The sequence below is a fragment of the Bufo bufo genome, chromosome 2 (assembly GCF_905171765.1).
Source record: "Bufo bufo chromosome 2, aBufBuf1.1, whole genome shotgun sequence".
NCBI classification, from domain to species: Eukaryota; Metazoa; Chordata; class Amphibia; order Anura; family Bufonidae; genus Bufo; species Bufo bufo.
Window position 1 is genome coordinate 231,522,668 of NC_053390.1, and position 23,892 is coordinate 231,546,559.

Here is a 23,892-nt window from a genome sequence, read left to right on the forward strand (position 1 = left end):
TTGGCAGCGGCGGGGGCAGCAGCAGCACAGGGGGGAGGGAGAGACTCCTCCTGCGCTGCTGAGAACGATCATCTCCTGTGCCCGCCGCTGTATTGAGCAGAGCTGCGGCGGCGGGTCCAGTCGCAAATGGCATCTGGAGCCCTGCAGAAGAGCCGCATTAAAGTGTGTAAAGAGCCGCATGTGGCTCGCGAGCCGCGGCTTGCCGACCACTGCACTAAGTGAAAGGGCTGCCAAAAACTACAAGGAGCCGACACTACAATATACCCTTTATTACACATAAAGGAGGGCATCCTACATACCCTTGAAAAATTATGATTGATGGCCTGCTGGTGACCCTCAAAAACTATTGGAGCAAGGGCCTGCTGATCTGACCATCTAAAACATTAGGGGCGAGGGCCTGCTGCTGATGTGACCATCTAAAAAATTAGGGGTGAGGGTCTGCTGCTGAGCTGACCCTCAAAAACATTAGGGGCGAGTGCCTGCTGCTGATCTGACCTTCTAAAACATTAGGGGCGAGGGCCTGCTGCTGAGCTGACCCTCTAAAACATTAGGGGCGAGTGCCTGCTGCTGATCTGACCATCTAAAACATTAGGGGCGAGAGCCTGCTGGTGACCCTCAAAAACATTATGGGCGAGGGCCTGCTGGTGACCCTCAAAAACTTATGGGCGAGGGCCTGCTGGTGACTCTCTAAAACATTATGGGAAGGGCCTGCTGGTGACCCTTAAAAACATTATGGCCGAGGGCCTGCTGCTGAGCTGACCCTCTAAAACATTAGGAGCGAGGGAAGCCTAATAAGCATGTTGATATGATGGAGGAGGAGGAGGACGAGAAAAAGGGAAATTGAACCATATACCCTTTTTAGTGATGGAAGGGGTGCATGGGAATAAAGTGTATTCAATACACCATAAAAGCCACATTTAGGGAGCATTTATGTTCAGCTGCTTTCCTCTGGTGGAGTAGAGAAGTCAGGGGCAATCCAGGCCTTGCTCATTTTTATAAGAGTCAACTTGTCAGCATTTTCAGTTGACAGGCGGATGCGCTTATCAGTTATTATGCCCCCGGCAGCACTAAATACCCGCTCTGACAAAACGCTGGCGGAGGGGCAGGCCAGCACCTCCAAGGCGTAGAGCGCCAGTTCGTGCCACGTGTCCAGCTTGGACACCCAATAGTTGTAAGGCACAGAGGGATCACTGAGGATGCTGACACGTCTGCTACGTACTCCTTCACCATCTTCCAAAATTTTTCCCTCCTTGTGACACTAGGCCGCGCATCAAGTTGAGGGTGTTGGCGGGGTGTCATAAAACTGTCCCAGGCCTTGGAGAGTGTTGCCCTGCCTCTGTTGGAACTGCTGTGTGTTCCCCTCCTCGATTGGCCAAGGAACTACATACTCTGCAACCAGCGTTGTCAGCTGGAAATTTTTGGAGCAATTTTTCCACAAGGACCTTTTGGTATTGCACCATTTTGCTCGTCCTCTCCACCACAGGAATGAGAGTTGAGAAGTTCTCTTTGTAGCGGCGGCCGAGAAGGGTGAACAACCAGTAATCGGTGTTGGCCAAAATGCGTACAATGCGAGGGTCACGGGAAAGGCAGCCTAACATAAAGTCAGCCATGTGTGCCAGAGTCCCAACAGACAAGACTTCGCTGTCCTCATCAGGAGGATGACTCTCAATCTCCTCATCTTCTTCCTACTCTTTGGCCCATCCACGCTGAACAGATGGCATAAACCTGCTATGGGTACTACCCTCTGTAGCGGAGGCAACCGACTCCTCCTCCTCCAATTCGGGCTGATAAGACGAACTGAGGGTGGTCTGGCTATTACCCTGTGTACTGTCTTCCTCCATTTCCACCTCTTCCACATGCAAAGCTTCCGTCTTAATTGTGAGCAGCGAGTGTAGACACAGAAGTGGGATGATTACATTGATAATAGCGGTATGGCCGCTCATCATCTGTGTCGATTCCTCAAAGTTGTGTAAAACCTCACAAAGGTCAGACATCAATGCCCACTCATCGCTTGTGAAGAGCGGAAGTTTACTGGAAAGGCCCACATCGCACAACAGTCGGTGAGCTAGCAATTGCAAGCGCTGCTGCAGCGTTGCCAGACCGGCGGAAGCTGTCGATGACTTGTGGAAATGGGCACACACGCAGCGCACCTTCACCAGTAGCTCAGGAAAATTGGGGTAGGTTTTGAGAAAACGCTGAACCACTAGGCTGAACACGTGGGCTAGGCATGGTATGTGTGTGAGCTTGCCGAGCTCCAAAGCCGCCACCAAGTCACGGCCATGCCTGGTTCTAGGTTGAGTGGCGAGAGCCACAGCTCAGTCTGGTCCCTTATTCTTATGTCACTGTCACCAACAGCTAGTAAAAAATTACGCTGAATTAATGTCACTCATATTTAGGATGCGCAAACGTTATGCAGGAGATGTAGCGCTGGTAATGTCGCTGTCACCAGCGGCCAAACAATTGCGCTGAATTTCACAGATATTTAGGCTGCGCAAACGTAAAATAAAAGATGTAGCAGAGGTTGTGTCACTATAAGGCCTCATGCACACAACCGTTGTTGTGTTCACTTCAATGGGGCCGCAAAAGATGCGGACAGCACTCCGTGTGCTGTCCGCATCTGTTGCTCCGTTCCGTGGCCCTGCAAAAAAAAAAATAGCATGTCCTATTCTTGTCCGTTTTGCGGACAAGAATAGTCATTTCTACAATGGGCCCGTTCCGTAAATTGTGGAAGGCACATGGGCGGCTTGCGTTTTTTGCGGATCCGCGGTTTGCGGACCGCAAAAAACTGAATGGTCGCGTGCATGAGGCCTTAGAAGCGGCACTAACAATTGCACGCAATTTAGCGCATGTTGCGCTAATAATATATATTGCAGCCATATTTAACTATAGTCATTAAAAGGACTTTTGGGTCTCTAACAAGTTTTTTCACTAAAATATTACTATCTCACTCCCTACACTATCTGTCCCCTCTTCAGCACAGCTCTCCCTGACTAAGACTGAGCCGAACACGTGTCATCGGGTGCTATATAGCACCCGATGACGCGTTCCAGACAGCCAATCACTGTAATGCCAGTACGGCATTACAAGAAAATTTTGACTAAAACCTTCAGGATCACAGGTGCATATCCATGAAGCAAACATAATTACAAAAAACAAAATGGCTGCACACCATTATATATACAAACAATAGAGCTAAGAAATGGGGGTCATTCTAGAAAAAAGTGGTACAATACCGACTATAAATGAGTATATATGAATAATGGAAGCTCTTAGCGCACATACGTGTCGGGCCCATCTACCAGGCGTCAAGGTGGCTTCCGCAGATGGGTCCCTATCACTAAAGAAACTGCCTCACTTTGGACTTACTTAAGCCTACAATATTCAGGGCAGTGTAGGAACCAGCTACAAACATATTCTGCTCAGAAGTCCCAGGTAGATGGGCGTGGCCAGTCTAAAAGGGGTGCCACCCCCAACATGTTGCAAGAAAATTTAGACTAAAACCTTCAGGATCACAGGTGCATATCCATGAAGCAAGCATAATTGCAAAAAACAAAATGGCTGTACACCGTTATATATACAAACAATAGAGCTAAGAAATGGGGGTCATTCTAGATAAAAGTGGTACAATACCGACTATAAATGAGTATACATGAATAATGGAAGCTCTTAGCGCACATACGTGTTGGGCCCATCTACCAGGCGTCAAGGTGGCTTTAGACTGGACACGCCCATCTACCTGGGACTTCTGAGCAGAATATGTTTGTAGCTGGTTCCTACACTGCCCTGAATATTGTAGGCTTAAGTAAGTCCAAAGTGAGGCAGTTTCTTTAGTGATAGGGACCCATCTGCGGAAGCCACCTTTACGCCTGGTAGATGTCCCGACACGTATGTGCGCTAAGAGCTTCCATTATTCATGTATACTCATTTATAGTGGGTATTGTACCACTTTTATCTAGAATGACCCCCATTTCTTAGCTCTATTGTTTGTATATATAATGGTGTGCAGCCATTTAGTTTTTTGTAGTACGGCATTACAGTGAGTGGCAGGACCTCCGTGCACGTTTATTGGCTGCGTAGCGGGCAACAAACATGTGGGGAGGAGACTCGAGCATTGCGCTGAGCATCGCAAAGCTCGAATAAAATTAGTGTTCATCAGAGCATGCTCACCCAACACTGGTTTCTAGTTCTGTGCCAAATTTCTGAGATGGCGCACAGGTTTTATAATTTCGGCACACGTGTGATGTGGTTTTGTTCTTTTAAGTGATTGTACTCCAGGGGGTTACCTGCTGTACTTTTCGACTGGCTACAACATTTTGTGCGACTTTTACCATATCATAAATGCAACTTACGGCCCCATTCCCGCGTCCGCAGTTCGGAATTGCAGACTTATTCATTTCTATGGGGCTGCACGATGTGCTGCCCAGATATGGAATTGCGGATCCGCACTTCCGGGTCTGCAATTCCGTTCCCGAAAAAAATAGAACATGTCCTATTCTTTCCTGCAATTGTGGACAAGATTAGGCATTTTCTATTATAGTGCCGGCGATGTGCGGTCCGCAAAATGCGGAACGCACATTGCCGATGTCCGTGTTTTGCGGATCCGCGGTTTCGTGGATCCACAAAACACTTACGGACGTGTGAATGGACCCTAAAAGTGATCTATTTTCCAAAAGAGAACAACTTTTCACTCCACCTCTGAAAGTGGCATGGGAAGCCAAAAATTGCAAAATTTTACACAATTTGTCGCGTGTGCCAAAACATGCGACAATGTCATAATACAAAATGAAAGGAGTAACAGCCTTCATAAATGTCCTCGGTGTATTCAAAACATTAATTTGCTTTGCATTATCGTTTTTAATGGCTTTTTTCCTCCACAATGTTATAAAAGGTAGTAATTGTAATGTACAGTCGTGGCCAAAAGTTTTGAGAATGACAAAAATATTGGAAATTGGAAAAGTTGCTGCTTAAGTTTTTATAATAGCAATTTGCATATACTCCAGAATGTTATGAAGAGTGATCAGATGAATTGCATAGTCCTTCTTTGCCATGAAAATTAACTTAATCCCCAAAAAAACTTTCCACTGCATTTCATTGCTGTCATTAAAGGACCTGCTGAGATCATTTCAGTAATCGTCTTGCTAACTCAGGTGAGAATGTTGACGAGCACAAGGCTGGAGATCATTATGTCAGGCTGATTGGGTTAAAATGGCAGACTTGACATGTTAAAAGGAGGGTGATGCTTGAAATCATTGTTCTTCCATTGTTAACCATGGTGACCTGCAAAGAAACGCGTGCAGCCATCATTGCGTTGCATAAAAATGGCTTCACAGGCAAGGATATTTTGGCTACTAAGATTGCACCTCAATCAACAATTTATAGGATCATCAAGAACTTCAAGGAAAGAGGTTAAATTCTTGTTAAGAAGGCTTCAGGGCGTCCAAGAAAGTCCAGCAAGTGCCAGGATCGTCTCCTAAAGAGGATTCAGCTGCGGGATCGGAGTGCCACCAGTGCAGAGCTTGCTCAGGAATGGCAGCAGGCAGGTGTGAGCGCATCTGCACGCACAGTGAGGCGAAGACTTTTGGAAGATGGCCTGGTGTCAAGAAGGCCAGCAAAGAAGCCACTTCTCTCCAAAAAAAACATCAGGGACAGATTGATCTTCTGCAGAAAGTATGGTGAATGGACTGCTGAGGACTGGGGCAAAGTCATATTCTCCGATGAAGCCTCTTTCCGATTGTTTGGGGCATCTGGAAAAAGGCTTGTCCGGAGAAGAAAAGGTGAGCGCTATCATCAGTCCTGTGTCATGCCAACAGTAAAGCATCCTGAGACCATTCATGTGTGGTGTTGCTTCTCATCCAAGGGAGTGGGCTCACTCACAATTTTGCACCAAAAGGATATGCCACTGACTATACTAGCTGGTCATACAAGCAGATATTAAAAGCTGAGACTTTCGCCAATATATTCCTGTCAGGAAAATATTGGAGCCCATCATGCACCACGTCACGGTCACTCAGCATGGCACGGGGTCCTACCACTACGCTAACTGTGGTGTGAACATGGTCTGAAGGTAATGTAATCCAGCTCACAGCCCAGCTTACACACAACCGCCTAGCAGGACAGCCAGTGCAATGTGAACAAAGCAAGACTGTAAGCCACACCCATATCAGACCAGGTGATGGAGGATTCCAGGTGCAAGGGAATGTTCAATTGCCAGATGAAGGCACATTCAATACATATAAAACAAAATCACTGTAGAATTGCAGTGGCCAATATGGGGGAACTGCTCAAACCCCAAACACTGTAGCGTGTTTCTCATTGGGCGAGCAGTCCCACCGCATGTGAACCACAGAAATATCGTGGCAGATATGGGGGAGCTGCTCAAACCCCAAACACTGTAGCGTGTTTCTCATTGGGCGAGCAGTCCCACCGCATGTGAACCACAGAAATATCGTGGCAGATATGGGGGAGCTGCTCAAACCCCAAACACTGTAGCGTGTTTCTCATTGGGGGAGCAGTCCCACCGCATGTGGACCGCAGCAAACGACCATCCCGAGCAAGCCAGCGCGGTCCACATGCACCACAAAAGCATCCTACATAAGCCAGAGCATTGTGCGGATGAAAATACAATTATATAAATCACTGATGGGCTCCGATATTTTCCTGACAGGAATATATTGGCGAAAGTCTCAGCTTTTAATATCTGCTTGTATGACCAGCTAGTATAGTCAGTGGCATATCCTTTTGGTGCATTTTTCTCAGTGATTTATATAATTGTATTTTCATCCGCACAATGCTCTGGCTTGTGTAGGATGCTTTTGTGGTGCATGTGGACCGCGCTGGCGTCCTCCTTTGTATGCATTAATTGCTCGGGATGGTCGTTTGCTGCAGTCCACATGCGGTGGGACTGCTCCCCCAATGAGAAACACGCTACAGTGTTTGGGGTTTGAGCATCTCCCCCATATCTGCCACAATATTTCTGTGGTTCACATGCGGTGGGACTGCTCGCCCAATGAGAAACACGCTACAGTGTTTGGGGTTTGAGCAGTTCCCCCATATTGGCCACTGCAATTCTACAGTGATTTTGTTTCACTCACAATTTTGCCCAAAAACACAGCCATGAATAAAGAATGGTATCAAAACACCCTCCAACAGCAACTTCTTCCAACAATCCAACAACAGTTTGGTGAAGAACAATGCATTTTCCAGCACGATGGAGCACCGTGCCATAAGGCAAAAGTGATAACTAAGTGGCTCGGGGACCAAAACGTTGACATTTTGGGTCCATGGCCTGGAAACTCCCCAGATCTTAATCCCATTGAGAACTTGTGGTCAATCCTCAAGAGGCAGGTGGACAAGCAAGAACCCACTAATTCTGACAAACTCCAAGAAGTGATTATGAAAGAATGGGTTGCTATCAGTCAGGAATTGGCCCAGAAGTTGATTGAGAGCATGCCCAGTCGAATTGCAGAGGTCCTGAAAAAGAAGGGCCAACACTGCAAATACTGACTCTGCATAAATGTCATGTAATTGTCGATAACAGCCTTTGAAACGTATGAAGTGCGTGTAATTATATTTCACTACATCACAGAAACAACTGAAACAAAGATCTAAAAGCAGTTTAGCAGCAAACTTTGTGAAAACTAATATTTGTGTCATTCTCAAAACTTTTGGCCACGACTGTACAGTAATTAGCTAGACAGATTTATTTTACTGTATATTCAGGTTTGTTTTGTGTGTCATATTTAATGGCAAGTATGTATTTACATTCCACAACAGAACCACAATGGACTCCTTCAGACCCATTTATAAGGCACTGTTTGGATCTGCTGTACAACTGAACCAGCACAGTTATGTGGCTAGAAGCCATGGCATACATGACCAGAGGTTGACTCAAAGGGGAAAATTTTAAGTCAGTTTTGCGTTGGAGTACTTTATGCCACATTTATCAAATGTCTAACGTTACTTGATAAATTTGTCTTATCCTTAAACCTAACACTTTTGTCTAGAGATGCTACTTCATTTTTCCTACTCTTACTGTATAGAGATTGTGACTTTTTTGCGACTTTTTAAAATAAAGTCTCAATGATAAATCTGGAGTGAAACTCATGAACATAGCTAACCACACCCACTTTTCCATCCACATTACAAAACTAGAGTGAGTGGTGTAAAATGCAAAAAGTTGCAAAAATTGTGCGCGAGTGTAAAAAATCGTGAAAGCCCTATTTTTTTTACACTAGAATTCTGGAGTGAACGTATGATTAATCAGGGCCAAAATATTTTTGTCTTTATATTCATTTTAACTGCACGAGACCATTTATATGATTCACTTTACTGTTAAAATTTGCTTAAAAGCAGCACATCATTATTTCACACATTTTTAAAATGTAGCTTTCTGCAAGATGAGACTAGAATCAGAAGTTACAGTCAAATTGTCATAGAAAAGTGAAAGTTTCACACTTTGTCATTGCAGTAATGCGATTCTCTCCAGTTCCCAGGTACAATGTCAATCACATGATAATATATTGTAGGAAGGCGCAAGGGTCCGTCATTGATGGAAGGTATGTGTCACCAAGGTTCCTGGCCTCGGTGAGATAAGAACCGGTAATTTTGTGTGTCAGTGGCAGCTAGTGCTCGCTGACACTGTTTTACTTAGTGTGGCTGTGAAGCCAATCCGGGCCGGTTCCTATTGGGAGCAGCCAAAGAGCAGGGTGGGTGGCTGCTCCCCACGTCCAGACCAGGATTTGGGCTGGGGTTTAAAAACCCAGCCAGCAGCTCAGCTGGTGTGGAATGTTTCCTCCATCTGACAGTGGATCTCGGTCAGGCTCTGTTTTGGGACCTAAACATTTGGTACTGTGCTGGAGTGACACTGCTGGGAATCAGGCGCCCTAAAGCCTGCTGTGGACAAATCAGCCTGCCAGGTGACATCTTTGTTCTGTGGACTTTGTGCGGTGTGAATTAACACCAGGACTCTGCAAAGCGTTTGTGTTACTTTTTTCCTTTAGTGTGAATAAACACTGAACTTTTTGCTTTACTACCGTGTTCTTGCCTCTGTACTGCGACCGCTTACCCTGCCTACCAGAGCAAATCCCTACAATATGTACATTGAATAGATTGTTTTCAAAAGTATTCTATTATAATTTAGAAAATTATTGTGTGCCACTCATATGGAGTCACAGTGAAGAGCATATGTAAGTCCTAGTCCTAAATTCCTGAAAATGTTTTATGTGGTTGGTACTCTACCCTGAGCTAGTCATTACATATAAAACAGAAGAGACAATGGCATCAAAATTAAAGGGACACCTCTATAAGAAAGGGTTCGTTTTTAAACTTAACATTCATACAAAACATTTATTTTTTCCCGAATGTGTGGCTGTTTTTGATTTCAACAGTACTATGCTATTGAAAATACAAAATAAGAGATAAAACTCCTGGTATAGGTAGCCCATTGTCAGTTTCTGCTGCTGTGAGGTGAAGATGGTATCTGTTAATATAATAATAGATTAGAAGAATTGGAATAACAGTATGACATCTCTGTTGTTCTATTGATAGACCTAGATAAAGATGTCCACAGAGGAGCACTGCTCTTACTAGTGTAATGTGTGGTGCTCTAATTGAGTCATTTTTCCTCTTCCCTCTCTGATCGCAGTGAATGGTCTGACTGAGGCCTCTTTCACACGACTGTATAGCTTTTTCAGTGTTTTGCAGTCCATTTTTCACGGATCCATTATTCAGTTTTTTATTTCCGTTGTGTTTCCGTTACTGTTCTGTTTTCCCGTACGGCGCATACAGTATACAGTAATTTCATAGAAAAAACTTGGGCTGGGCATAACATTTTCAATAGATGGTTCAGCAAAAACGGAACGGATACGGAAGACATATGGATGCATTTCCGTATGTGTTCCATTTTTTTTGCGGACCCTTTGACTTGAATGGAGCCACGGAACATGATTTGCGGGCAATAATAGGACATGTTCTATCTTTCAACAGAACGGAAATACGGAAATGGAATGCATATGGAGTACATTCAGTTTTTTTTTTTGCGGAACCATTGGAATGAATGGTTCCGTATACGGACCATATATGGAACGCAAAAAACGGCCCGTAAACGAATAAAAAAAAAAACGGTCGTGTGAAAGAGGTCTAAGAAAGTGAAGCAAAGCTGTTTGTTGTGCTGAAAGACCAAACAAAGGGAAAAGTTAAGAGCCAGAACTGGAAGTAGAATACATTGAGTGACTTCAAAACATTATATCCAGAAAACTATCCACATGGTGATGATAAATATTTGATGGTAGTGTCCTTTTAAATCAAACAGGATAAAGGTCATCTAAAGGAAAGTAATTACAAATATGAGAGAGTTCCTAAGAGGCACGAGTACTACTATATCTCATCATGTAATAAAAATTGAAGGAAAATTAAAGTGTAAATGTCATATTTGTTTCTATTTGCTAGTTCATTAGAGCTAGGCATGTACACCTGAGTTAGTCTGTCAATGCCAAAAGATAACAGCTTTTATGAATGTCCCCTGTCCCTTTCCACTGGTCCCTTAAAAGACCCTTGATAGGGTTTGTCTGTCTTCCTTTTAGTGTAAACAGAAGAGTGAGTTGTCTTCCACACTGCATGCCTGTCTGTAGATAGTATCAGGCTTCAGAGTGGGGAGGCGTGTCTCTCAGTAATCCAATCTGATTGGCTGGCAGGAAGCTGCTGGCTAAGGGTCTATTCAGGCATATTGCGGACCGCAAAACACTGATGCCGCACATCGCCGGTACTTAATAGAGGATTCCTTAATGGGACATGCTCTATTTTTTTGCAGAGCTGCGAACTGGAAGTTCAGGGCCGCAGACTGGAAATACAGATGCGGACAGCACACTGTATGCTGTCCGCATCTTTTCAGGCCCCATTGAAAATGAATGGGTCCGCATCGGTTCCGCATAATTGCAGAACGGATCCAGACCCATTCTATGGATGCCTGAATGGACCCTAAGGCAAGTGTGTATGGGAAGTGAGGGAAGGCAGTTTTGGCCTCAAAGAACTGGAAGAGGAGCCATTTTGAGAAGATCCTTTAGATTGTAGGATTCAAAACAGCCGTAACTAAGGGGAAAACTCAAGCAAAACAGTGGTAAGTGAAGAAACTAAAGATTGCTTTATGCATAATGCTGCAGCAGCAGGTAACATATGCTAAAATAGATTTCTTGATGAAAATATGACAGTTACACTCAGTGCTTTAAGTGGGCCAAAAGAGGTGCCGGTACTCTATTAGGCGCCGGTGCTCCCCCCCCCTGCACATCAGACCCCCCCATCACACACATATATATTAGTTCCTCTATGTACCAGTACAGTACCCCCCCCACCACCACCACCACACATTCGTTCCTCTCTGTACCAGTACCCCCCTGCACATCAGACCCCCCCCCCACTCATCACACACACACACATTAATTCCTCTCTGTACTGGTACATAGAGGAACTAATATATATGTGTGTGATGGGGGGTCTGATGTGCAGAGGGGTACTGGTACAGAGAGGCACTAATGTGTGGTGGTGGTGGGGGGGGGGGTACTGGTAAAGAGAGGAACTAATGTGTGTGATGAGGGGGGGGGTCTGATGTGCAGGGGGGTACTGGTACAGAGAGGAACGAATGTGCGGTGGTGGGGGGGGGGGTCCTGGTACATAGAGGAACTAATATATATGTGTGTGATGGGGGGGTCTGATGTGCAGGGGCCCCCTACACATCAGACCCACCCATCAGACACATATATATTAGTTCCTCTATGTACCAGTACCCCCCCCCCCCCCACCACCGCACATTCGTTCCTCTCTGTACCAGTACCCCCCTGCACATCAGACCCCCCCCCCCCCCTCATCACACACATTAATTCCTCTCTGTACCAGTACCCCCCTGCCAGGGGGGGGGGGGTACTGGTACAGAGAGGAACTAATGTGTGTGGGGGGAGGGGGGGTGCCTGTCACTCACCAGTACTCTTCAGAAGTTGGATTCCAAAGCAAAGTCGATGTTCTTTGCTGCACCGTCCGACTCCTGACTCCAAGGAGGACCAGTCACTGGTCGCCGCACTGATCGCTCCTCAGTCACAGGCGCGCGGGAAGGAGTTGACGTCACCTAACGTGAGGTCAACTCCCTGCCTGCGCCAGCCTGAGCCGTACTCTGCAACGACCCGCCCCCCTCCACTAGCTGCCCAGCCAACGACATTAGGGAGGAGATACTGCCAGCTCTCCGCTGCGCTCCGGTACCGGAAACCCACGTACTGGGCGCACGGAGAGGTGCTGGTACTCTCCAGGGCAATTTTTGGAAGTGGCGGTACTGAGTACCGCCGCGTTCCGGCCCACTTCAAGCACTGGTTACACTTAAAAAAAACTGGAATTGCTTTGAATGTACTCTACATACTGAAAGAGATGCCACAGTGGACAAATTAAGGCAGATGAAACAAAGAATCAGGGAAAGAGCGCCTGAAGGAATGGATAGAAATCTGCTACAGGGAAGACATCAATAACCAGGACATTTTAAGATAACAGCTACAACAAAGTATCATGTAGTATAAACAGTAATGTGTATGGTCACCAGGGGTGTAACTAGTAATAGCTGGGCCCCATAGTCAATTTATGGATGGCCTCCTCCACCAGCAACTTCCCCGCAACCCCGTCTCCCACAACTAGTAAAGACTGCCCACGCTCACCATACTATCCCTCACGCACTCAGTAGTTATGCCCACTTAGTGCCCCTACACAGTAGAATGCCTCCTTAGTGCCCCCACACTACACTTATGCCAGTTTAGTGCTCCATTCACAGTAGTTATGCAAGTCACTTATCCTGCTGTTAATTGGTACCATAATCTGTACATTTGATATCTTGTACTGTATATGGCAAACTATTATATGGCGTGATATATAAGTATGCCACACAATCGGAGAGGTGTTCTCTGTTGAACTTTTAATATGAATACAGATATAAAAATCTTATCGGGGAACCAGGAGGCTCCCATACTCAACATTGGTGAGGATCCCAGTTCTGTATATTGTTTAAGGTGGAAATTTTCTCCATTCTCCAAGGGAATTTTGGTTTATTACCATGGTTAAGCAAGTCCTTTGTATTATATATCTACGCTGTATGTGTATTTGAAATTAGGGGAACTGTAAGGCCTCTTTCACACGGGCGTTGCGGGAAAAGGTGCGGGTGCGTTGCGGGAACATGTGCGATTTTTCCGCGTGAGTGCAAAACATTGTAATGCGTTTTGCACTCGCGTGAGAAAAATCGTGCATGTTTGGTACCCAAACCCGAACTTCTTCACAGAAGTTCGGGCTTGGGATCGGTGTTCTATAGATTGTATTATTTTCCGTTATAACATGGTTATAAGGGAAAATAATAGCATTCTTAATACAGAATGCATAGTACAATAGCGCTGGAGGGGTTAAAAATAAATAAATAATTAAACTCACCTTAATCCACTTGCTCGCGCAGCCCGGCATCTCTTCTGTCTTCTTTTTTGCTGTGTGCAGGAAAAGGACCTGTGGTGACATCACTCCGGTCATCACATGATCCATCACATGATCCATCACCATGGTAAAAGATCATGTGACGGACCATGTGATGACTGGAGTGACGTCACCACAGGTCCTTTTCCTGCACACAGCAAAAAAGAAGACAGAAGAGAAGCTGGGCTGTGCGAGCAAGTGGATTAAGGTGAGTTTAATTATTCTTTTTTTTTTTAACCCCTCCAGCCCTATTTTACTATGCATTCTGTATTAAGAATGCTATTATTTTCCCTTATAACCATGTTATAAGGGAAAATAATAATGATCGGGTCCCCATCCTGATCGTCACCTAGCAACCGTGCGTGAAAATCGCACCACATCCGCACTTGCTTGCGATTTTCACGCAACCCCATTAATTTCTATGGGGCCTGCATTAGTTGAAAAACACACAAAGAGGAGCATGCTGCGATTTTCACGCAACGCACAAGTGATGCATGAAAATCACTGTTCGTGTGCACAGCCCCATAGAAATGAATGGGTCAGGATTCAGTGCGGGTGCAATGCGTTCAACTCACGCATCGCATCCGCGCGGAATACTCGCCCATGTGAAAGGGGCCTTAGTGGAATGCCGTCTAAACGTGGTCTATTAAACATATCTGAATGGCTTGAAAGTCATAGAAAGCACTATAGTTGTATCAATATGTCAGGTCCCAGATTTCTATTTCACTTTCTTTTTTCTTTTTAGGCTTTCAGGTCTTGAAATCAGCATCACACTATTGGCCCTTAGAAGTGGTAAATGGAATCCGCGAGTTACCTAGGGTGGACGACATCAGGAGCGGTTCTGGTAATGAAAGCAATAGAAGTACGTGTAGTCACTGAGCAGCAATTTTCCTCTTTTGTGTTGTAGATGTCATATCACATGAAGGAAGATGCAGCATTCTATTTTTTGTGGATTAAGTTATTGGCATTTATATTGCAAAGTACAATAATGATGCTTTTCAATCTCACCATCTTGCAAGGCAGGATTTAGTGACAGAACCAGGTCATGAAAGTCACACTGCAATTGATGCCATTTTTATATTGATTTACAACTCATAAAGCATCTCGACAAATGTAGATTGATTTTATTTTTACAGACGGTCGAATCAAATGCATGTGTTCAGCTAGCCTGGAGATAAAGCTCTAGTAAGACCTTCTTTTCCTGCTACCCATGTGGCAGAAATTTTTATAAATGGAATTGTGGACCAACTGTTTCTTTATGAAAACTATTCTATACCCAGGCTTTCAGAACACCTATATGTGGGATTCATGGTGGCCAAGAATAGTTTTATGTTCTAGGATGTTCAGTCAGTAGCATGAAGAAAAGCGGCTTTCCTGGAAGATAGTTAGACAAATCCTTTTGAAGGAAGCTGGCTTTTCTAACCCTCTGCTATCAGCTGTTATTTGGGGAACCTATATCTGGCAAATAGCATTACAGTGTTCCCTCAACATACAATACTAATTGTTTTTTTTGGGGCAAACACTGTTGAAAACATTGTAACTTGAGACCATAATTCTATGGAAAACTAGTAATTAGTTCCTATGACCCCTAAATGTCATCCTAAAATGAAACATCATCATTGTCTGAGACATTGCATGTTGAGTCTGGTTTCAAGTTATGATGGTCCAGCGAAGACCACTGTATGTTGATAATATTGTATCCTGAGGCCATTGTAGCTTGAGGGACCACTGTACATTTCCTTCAGTGAGGTCACTGTCGAGAAGATGAAAGGCTGTCTAGAGCTGTCTTGATTGATGGGGGTTAGAAAACCTAGAACCCTGATGATCAGCTGAAAAGTGACTGAATTCTTAGTTGGCCTTGCCCCAAAAGGACGACATCTTTAACATAACATTGCTCTGAATTTAACTTTTATGTAAAAAAAAGGGAATAGATTAAACTATTGAAGATGGGTTAAAACTCAGAGCCTGTAGAATATGTAGTTGTATCATTACTTGTTACAATTTACATTTTATGGACCGATATCAGCACTAAGATATTGCACGATTCATTTGGTCCTGTCTCTTATAGTATATATACTTTCTGTAGAATGCAGTGACCTCATAACTTTTTTTTACTGCCTCCTAAACATCTCCTTAACTTGTATAGTTTATAAAGATGAAGATGTTCTTCTGAGATTGCAAGTCTTTTTCCTTCCTTTTATCTCTGAGCCCTGGGGTCATGCATCTCAATAAACCTTTGATCTTGTTTGTTTTTTTGGCTCCTATGGAACCACAAATTTATTCCAACAAAGATATTAGAGGAACTTATTCTAAAGAGCGTTGCCAGTAAAACATGGGATTTAGCACACTTTTTATGAGAGATCCTTGCATAACGAACATTACTTGGGTCATTATAGTGCTGGTGTTTGATTTAACACTGCACAGATGCCCTGACAATATCATGAGAAGAAGAGATCACAGCTGATCTCAAGATGCTCTTCTTATTAGTCAAGCTGTTTTCTCTGTTCTCAGTACAGAATGTCTCTGCTTGACATTTCTTCTAAATTGTTACATAAACGAACACTATTAGCTCAGCTGTTCTTGATAGATATAGAAGGCGTAGATATATAAGGGGAGATTTATCAAACCTTGAGCAAAGGAAAACTGGCTTAGTTGCCCATAACAACCAATCAGATCCCACCTTTGATTTTTCAGAGCTCCTTGGGAAAATGAAATGTGGAATCTGATTGGTTGCTACGGGCAACTAAGCCAGTTTTCCTTTACTCCAGTTTTGATAAATCTCCCTTTAAAGGGAACCTGTCATGTGGATATTTGATTATAATCTAACTAATTATATACAATCATTAACTACTAAAAAGTACCTTAGATGTATTCACTTACTGGTGTGACAGATGGTTACCTCATAATATGCACACAAAGATGCCACATGCTAATGAGCTGATTTGAGTCCAGTGTGATGTCAGTGAGTCCAGCGTTTTTTAATTCAGAGCTATAGCCACTCCCCTGCCCACCTGCTGCTGATTCCTATGGAAACAAACTGTCACTCAGCAGCAGGTGGGCGGGCCCAGCATTTTGCTAAGAGAATCAGTCACTTATTTATGTTGCCCTTAGTTAGGACACCATAAAACTGGTGACAGGTTCCCTTTAATGTCTAGGGAAATGATTTAACATCCAACCCTCTATACAATACAGTAATATAGCACTAGGAGGTGTGTGTGTAAAGGACACCCACAAACATAATTATCAGCCCCTGAGTCGACAAGGCCATGCCTGGCATTGCAGCTCAGTTCTATTCATTTGAAGGTGGCTGAATTGCAATATTCCAATGGATATAACTGAAGCTGAAAAAACCCAAAAGAAATCTTTCTTTCTAATCTCTGACAAGCCTTTTCTAAGGTACAATAAAGAGAAATAAATAAGTCTCCTGGTCCAGTCATCGGTCCAGTCCCCATTTTGCAGATGATGAATGGGGTTGTTTCACTTCAGCAAATGACATGTATCATGCAGACAAAGTTAATACAAGACACCCACTAATGTGTTGTGATTGTCCATATTGCTTTCTGTGCTGACGTGATTCATTTTCAATCACATTATACATTGCTCGTATCCATGGTTACGACCACCCTGCAATCCAGCAACGGTGGCCGTGCTTGTAATTCCTGGACACTAGCAGCGTATAATGTGATGGAAAGATGAATGAGTAATTAGTAAGTGCCTTGTATTCACTTTCTGTACATGATGAATGCCATTTGCTCAAGTGAGACAACACTTTAAAGAATATTTTCCCTAAAAGAAGAAATCCATAAGAACCACCCACAGGGTGCCTTCACATGTAGCAGATTTTATTGCGGACATTTTCTGCATTTATCTAAATCGTGTTGTTTTGGCAGGAAGCACGCGGATTTCCGCAAGCCAAATGATTTTCAGTCGCAGAAAATGTTTGCAACAAAATCTGCCAGGTATGAGGGCACCCATAGTCATGTTGTCTAAAACATCACTGACATTTCCAAGGCTCCTGAATCCCTTAAAGGGAACCTGTCACCGGGATTTTGGGTATAGCGCTGAGGACATGGGCTGCTAGATCGCCGCTAGCACATCCGCAATACCCAGTCCCCATAGCTCTGTGTGCTTTTATTGTGTAAAAAAAACGATTTGATACATATGCAAATTAACCTGAGATGAGTCCTGTATGTGAGATGAGTCAGGGACAGGACTCATCTCAGGTTAATTTACATATGTATCAAATCGTTTTTTTTACACAATAAAAGCACACAGAGCTATGGGGACTGGGTATTGCGGATGTGCTAGCGGCCATTAGCAACCCATGTCCTCAACTCTATACACAAAATCCCGGTGACAGGTTCCCTTTAAGGCAAATTTAAATTGATATGCTGTGATACATTTTGAACAGCCTGACAGATAATGTCAAATCATTGATTTATACAGTGTATACTGGGGATTTCTCAATTTTAGGGGGAAATTTTTATCTACGAACCTTAATTATGTTGCAGTTAAAGAAATGAAGACTTCAGTAAAAACTTGCATAACCTGTGCCTTGACATAACTGATCTAGAAATAAATGACTTATTGGTAATTCATACTGTATTATTACATTCTGTGCTGTTTTCTGCTCATTTCATCTATCATTTTTCTTCATGACATCAGCTTCTGTAAGTCTTCCATTATTATATGTGATCATGTTGCAGTACATGTGTTATCATTGTTATGTTATGTACAACCATTATTCAGCTTTATATCTCTCAACAGATTTTTCCATGTAGGAGGTAAATGCAAGAAAAGTGAATTGGCACACAAGCAGAAATAGTATTCTTACTGAACATAGCCTATAAGCAGTAACACTGTGTGCCCAGTGATATGGGTCAATGTTTTACCCAACAGATAGTTGAGTAGAACAGGCCAAACTCAATTTACTTGAAGAGGTTGTCCTGGATTTCACCACTGATGGCCTTTCTTCAGGATAATCCATAAATATCGAATGCCCGACACCCTGCCAATCATCTGTTTTGGGGTAGCTCTAGCAGTGGTACTCCATACACTCTGTAATGGACTTAGCTGGTTACTGCAGCAATACTCCTTTTCAATAGGAGCAGTACTGCAGTACCCAGCTCCATCCACTACACAGTGGATGGAGCTGTGTAGTTTAAGCGCTGACTTCTGGCACGGGAGCCACCCCAAAACAGCTTGGCGGGGTGCAACCCCCAACCCACCAGGTATTGTATGGAACAGGATATCATGAACACTGAAACTACAATAGCTGCAAAACAATTGACCTTGAATTGCTGTGATAATACTCTACAGAGCCACATTGAGGGCAAGGTGACTATTGTCCAGGAGCCTCCGCCTCCCAACAGCAAAATTTAGGAGTTTAAAAAGATTTACCAACCATTTAAAGTTTTACTGTTTGACACAAATGTGATCATGCAGATTTTACTAATATTAATTCAGTTCAGTTCTCTGTTCAAATAATTGGAAGAAATCCAGCGGTCAAGCAGGTCCCAGATAACTCCACCTCTGCTTAAGGTGCCCTTACAAGTTGGATGAATGTTGGCCAAGCCACAGTTTTTAGTGGGACTGGCTGACCATCTAATGAGAAGGGAGTTGGTGGTGGGCTTTAGGACCTTACATTGTGAATATTGGATCGTTGTCAGATCCTGTTGACATCAGTAGGACCTGCCAGTATTGATCTAGAAAAAATAGGCCACTCACTAGTTAGATATTGCAGTAACAGAAGGAGAGCACAAGTAATAATCTTTACCCAAAGGAAAAGGACAAGAGCACAAAATCAGAAAGCTTTACTCGCTCATTAGACGTATGGGTATATATTAAGGCAACCAAATGTTGTTTGTCCTATAGACATACCCTTAGTAAATTAAAACATTTAATATTGTATAAACGTTGTACAAATCAATCTACTCCAGGAGGTCCTCATGGAGGTAGACAGTATATCTAATTAGAGCGAGCCACTGTGCCTTATCAATATAACAGTACTATCTGGTTCAAGGGAGTCTGTCGCCAGGAACTTCACCATTTAACTAGGCACAATGACTTGTAGGGCTAGCTCAGATGTAGTCATACCTTTCACTTAGAATGTGTTCACATCATGTTTCTGTCCCATGCTTTACATATATATTGTGAAAGGATGCAAAAGTGTGGTGCCCTAAGCTCTTCTATTCTGCCCACCAAAAAAGTTATACATTAAACAAATACGTTATTTTACAATGAAACCCTATGGTGATGGATGCCACTTAGTGAACTGTTTAACGTATACATCATTTTTATACATTAAACTTGGGACAAAAACCTGATGTCCACCTATCCTTAGAGATCTATTGCTTTATTCTGGAGAAAAAATACTTTTAATCCATATACAAATGAGCAGTTAAGTGCCCTGAGGCCGGGTTCACTCAGTGCACCCTTGCTCCTCCTGCTTCCTCTGCCAGCTGTCTCCTTCATGATTGAAAGGATGATGTTCCTGCATAGTCATCCCGCCTGGCCCTGTCAGTAAAGAAGGAGTGGGAGTGGCTGGCAGAAGAAGTTTGAGGAACAAGGGTGCACAGAAGGGCTTAGGCCCATCCTTGGTGCACTTAACTGGTCATTTGCATATGAATAAATAGTACTTTTGTGAAAAGTATCAATACATTCAGCTGGGCTAGACCTACAGTCAGGGTGCCTGATGTATCTGAGAATTTCATGGTGACAGTTTCCCTTTCAGCTTCGCTTGATACAATGTTCCAATTACTAACTGTGTCCAGAAGGATGTTATGCTATAGCAGACCATGTCTGTAGATGCTCTTTGTCTTGTATGGGACAAACAGCAGTAAATCAGGTTAGGGAACAATGCACCTCTCACTACTCTGCAATGTCCTTGCAGTAGACTTAGAATGGTGGTCTGTTGGAGGCTGTTTATGAGGTCTCTCTGTTTGTAGTGTGCTACAACATTGGCTTCTTCTGTTTGTCACTGCTGAATACCATTATAGAAAGCTATCAGAACTGGAAGCTCCTAAGGATAGGTCATCTATAGGTAAATCCTGGCAAAACCCCTTAAGAAATGAAACCATTGACCAGTGTGGTATTTACACATCTCCTTTAGTAACACTTGGGTGTTCAGAAACCTTTAAACATTTCACTATAGACTTGTGGGCACATTGGGATCTCCTGGTTTATTTTTCTGTAGGGAGAACTCCAGTGTGAAACAATAGCTAGAATAAGCATGGGATAAAAATGATAATGATGGCATTTATATAGGTGATATGGCTGGAAACCACCGCAGTAAAATGGGAGCGTGGACCTACACGGGGATCTTTTTCATACTTGTGATGTGTACTATTAGGAAATTCCTTGTATAGAGCCAGATAGAGTTAGTTTCAGTTCAACTAAAAATCTTCCAAGTTTCTCTCTAAATATAGTTTCCCTCTGTAAATATTTCTTCACTTTTTTTTGTGATTTCATTTATTTTTATAGTTCAAACCCCTCCAAACCTTTTAATAAAGCGGGCGATGATAAAGCCGGCAGGCTTGTTGAGAGATACAAAGTGTTTGTCATGTTTATCATGTGTCATTTTGCTTGTGTTTTATCCATTCCAGCAGTCATCATCCACAGCTACATTGTGCTTCCTTACCATAACACCTCCTTAGTCAGTAGCAATGACTCTGCCTACTCTAACCTGTCTGCAACTGTAGGTGAGAATCATATATGTATATATGCTGCATGTGTATCAATGTGTGTGTATATACCTATACTTATATAGATATACTGTATATGTTAATGTGATATTGAAATGTAACCGTTGGTTGTAAATGAGATACATCTCTGCATAGTGTGAATTACAGCATTCTCATCTCTAGTATTTCATCCAGCCAATGTGTTTCACACCAGATCTGAATTTATTACTAAGCTCATGCTTTATTTTCCTTTTAGCAGTTTTAATTGCATAAACTATGTCTGAAATACAAGTTGTTTAATATGACTTAATATAAACAACATCAAAAAATATTTAGAGAAGTTTGTAAAAATAAACCAAAGTTAGCACATGGTGTCTTCACAAAGTAAAGGGGTTGTCTGGTTCAGAAAACAAATGCCCTGCTAAAAGAAATTCAAATGTTTTGGACCATAATATATTACCCAGAATAGAGAATTGCTGCAAAGACAGCATCTTACAGTTTCTCTCTCTGCATCCTAGCACAGTGTTTAACATGTATAGTAATGTGCATGTCCATCTACTGAGGTGGTCGCACATGCTCAGTTCCATCCTGCTACTGCCACCTGCCATATCTACAATTAGAAGCTGTTCTATCAATCATAGCATAACCCTTTAACAGGCGAATGTTCGGTATTCTCAGTGGTATTGTTAATGAGGGAAGGCATTCACTCAGAGGAGTAACAGTGTGAGGTAATTGAGTTAATATTTTCCAATTAGTAGACCAAACTAGTGATATGAAGATGCCACACTTATTTTATTGTAAAAGAGATTGCAAGGCGCTACCATGATTGAACTGTAACCTATTAGTGCCATCCATTATATGTGTATGAGGGATTTGCACGGTGACAATATGGCACAGGCTCAGAAGCTGAGCCCGCTTCATAAGCAACAGATGCCACCTGTGTTATGAGAACTTGTTCTAATCCTCTGTTGAGACCAAAAAAATAAGCAAATATTTTTGCAAAAATTTTCCATTTTTGCAAAGAATTTTCATGGCATTTTCCATTTTTATTTTTACAATAAAAAAAAGCAACCAGATGTCATGTGTTGGGCAATGGTGAAATATAAAAATAGCATTTCTATGTAATGTTTTATCATAATTTCCTAATTTTTTTTTGTCCCTTGTTTTTTTCAAAACATGCTCTGCTGTGTTTTTTTCCAGGTGGTTTCCTATTAAAAAAAAAACACATGAAATTCATGTGAAGCATAAAAAACAAAGTACAAAACACTCCCCTTTCCCATTTAACATTGGACATCAACAGAGAGATGAATCTGGTGAATATCAAACTTTTTGAAGGGAACAAAATATTGTTCCCCTAAACATTCTCCTTCAACCAGACGCTAAGCAGTTGTTTATATAAAGCATTTAGTACCAGTCATTAAAGAGTCAAATTTCTTTATCAGATCCCTGTATAACCTTACATAGTCAGAAAACTGCATTTATGGAGCATCTAATAATTTCAGGACACTGACTGAACAGTTCACCAGCACAGATTCTCCTGATCAAAGGTGATGAAACCCAGGCTGTCATTTCTAAGCCAAAGTGTCATGGAGATAAATAATCTAATGGGTTCATCTCTGTTAGTCTTATCAGCCCTAATATCTATAATATCACTACTGCCAAATGCTGAAAATACATGAGGAAGTTTGCTATGAAGTCGAGTTCTGCAGTGTTTCTAGTTGATAAGTTTACAATGGAACATCAGGGAGCAATCACTAAACATTAGAAAGCGCGATTGCTTCTACATTTTTTGGATTACTGCTCGCATGAATTCTCTGTTAATTTACGTGAGTAAAGGGATTGCCCAAGATAATTAAAAATATCAGACAAGCCCCCCTACTAGCCTAAATGTAAAAAATCATCTTATACATACCTCTCTCTCCAGCACCATTCTCTGCTTCACTGGTTCAGTCCTCCTACTGCTGTTTGCTTACCGGCCGGCCTGTGGTAAGTCACTGCTGCAGCCAAATGCTGTCTTCAGTGGTAGACCGCTGAGGACAGTGATTGGCTAGTGGTCATGTGCTGTATACCGGCATGTCACTGTTGCAGTTTGGAAAGAAGCAGCAATCAGACCGATACCGCAAAGAATGGTGCTGGAAAAAGGGTTAAGTATAAGAAGACATTTTTATTGTAGGCGATTGGTGGGCTTGGCAAAGATTTTTAATTACAGTGAATATAAAAAGTCTACACACCCCTGTTAAAATGTCAGGTTTCTGTGATGTAAAAAAATGAGACAAAGATAAAACATTCCAGAACTTTTTCCACCTTTAATGTGACCTATAAACTGTACAACTCAATTGAAAAACAAACTGAAATCTTTTAGGTAGAGGGAAGAAAAAATATAAAAATAAAATAATATGGTTGCATAAGTGTGCACACCCTTAAACTAATACTTTGCTGAAGAGCACCTTTTGATTTTATTACAGCACTCAGTCTTTTTGGGTATGAGTCTATCAGCATGGCACATTTTGACTTGGCAGCCCTCTTCAGATCAACCCACAGATTTTCAATCGGATTCAGGTCTGGGCTCTGGCTGGGCCATTCCAAAACTTTAATCTTCTTCTGGTGAAGCCATTCCTTTGTTGATTTGGATGTATGCTTTGGGTCGTTGTCATGCTGAAAGATGAAGTTCTTCTTCAGGTTCAGCTTTCTAGCAGAAGCCTGAAGGTTTTGTGCCAATATTGACTGG

The 23,892-nt window shown here is 42.7% G+C and overlaps 1 protein-coding gene across 2 annotated transcripts in view; it reads left to right on the forward strand.

Moving 5' to 3' along the window:
- Window positions 1-23,892, forward strand: part of ADGRD1 (adhesion G protein-coupled receptor D1) — a 957,528-nt gene that overhangs the window by 58,392 nt on the left and 875,244 nt on the right. The window contains exons 3-4 of one of the 2 annotated variants that reach the window (XM_040416257.1): window positions 14,228-14,344; window positions 21,087-21,182. In XM_040416257.1, the coding sequence (XP_040272191.1) occupies window positions 14,228-14,344; window positions 21,087-21,182 (213 nt within the window). The remainder of the gene's footprint in view (window positions 1-14,227; window positions 14,345-21,086; window positions 21,183-23,892) is intronic. The other variant, XM_040416258.1, reaches the window with a different exon arrangement.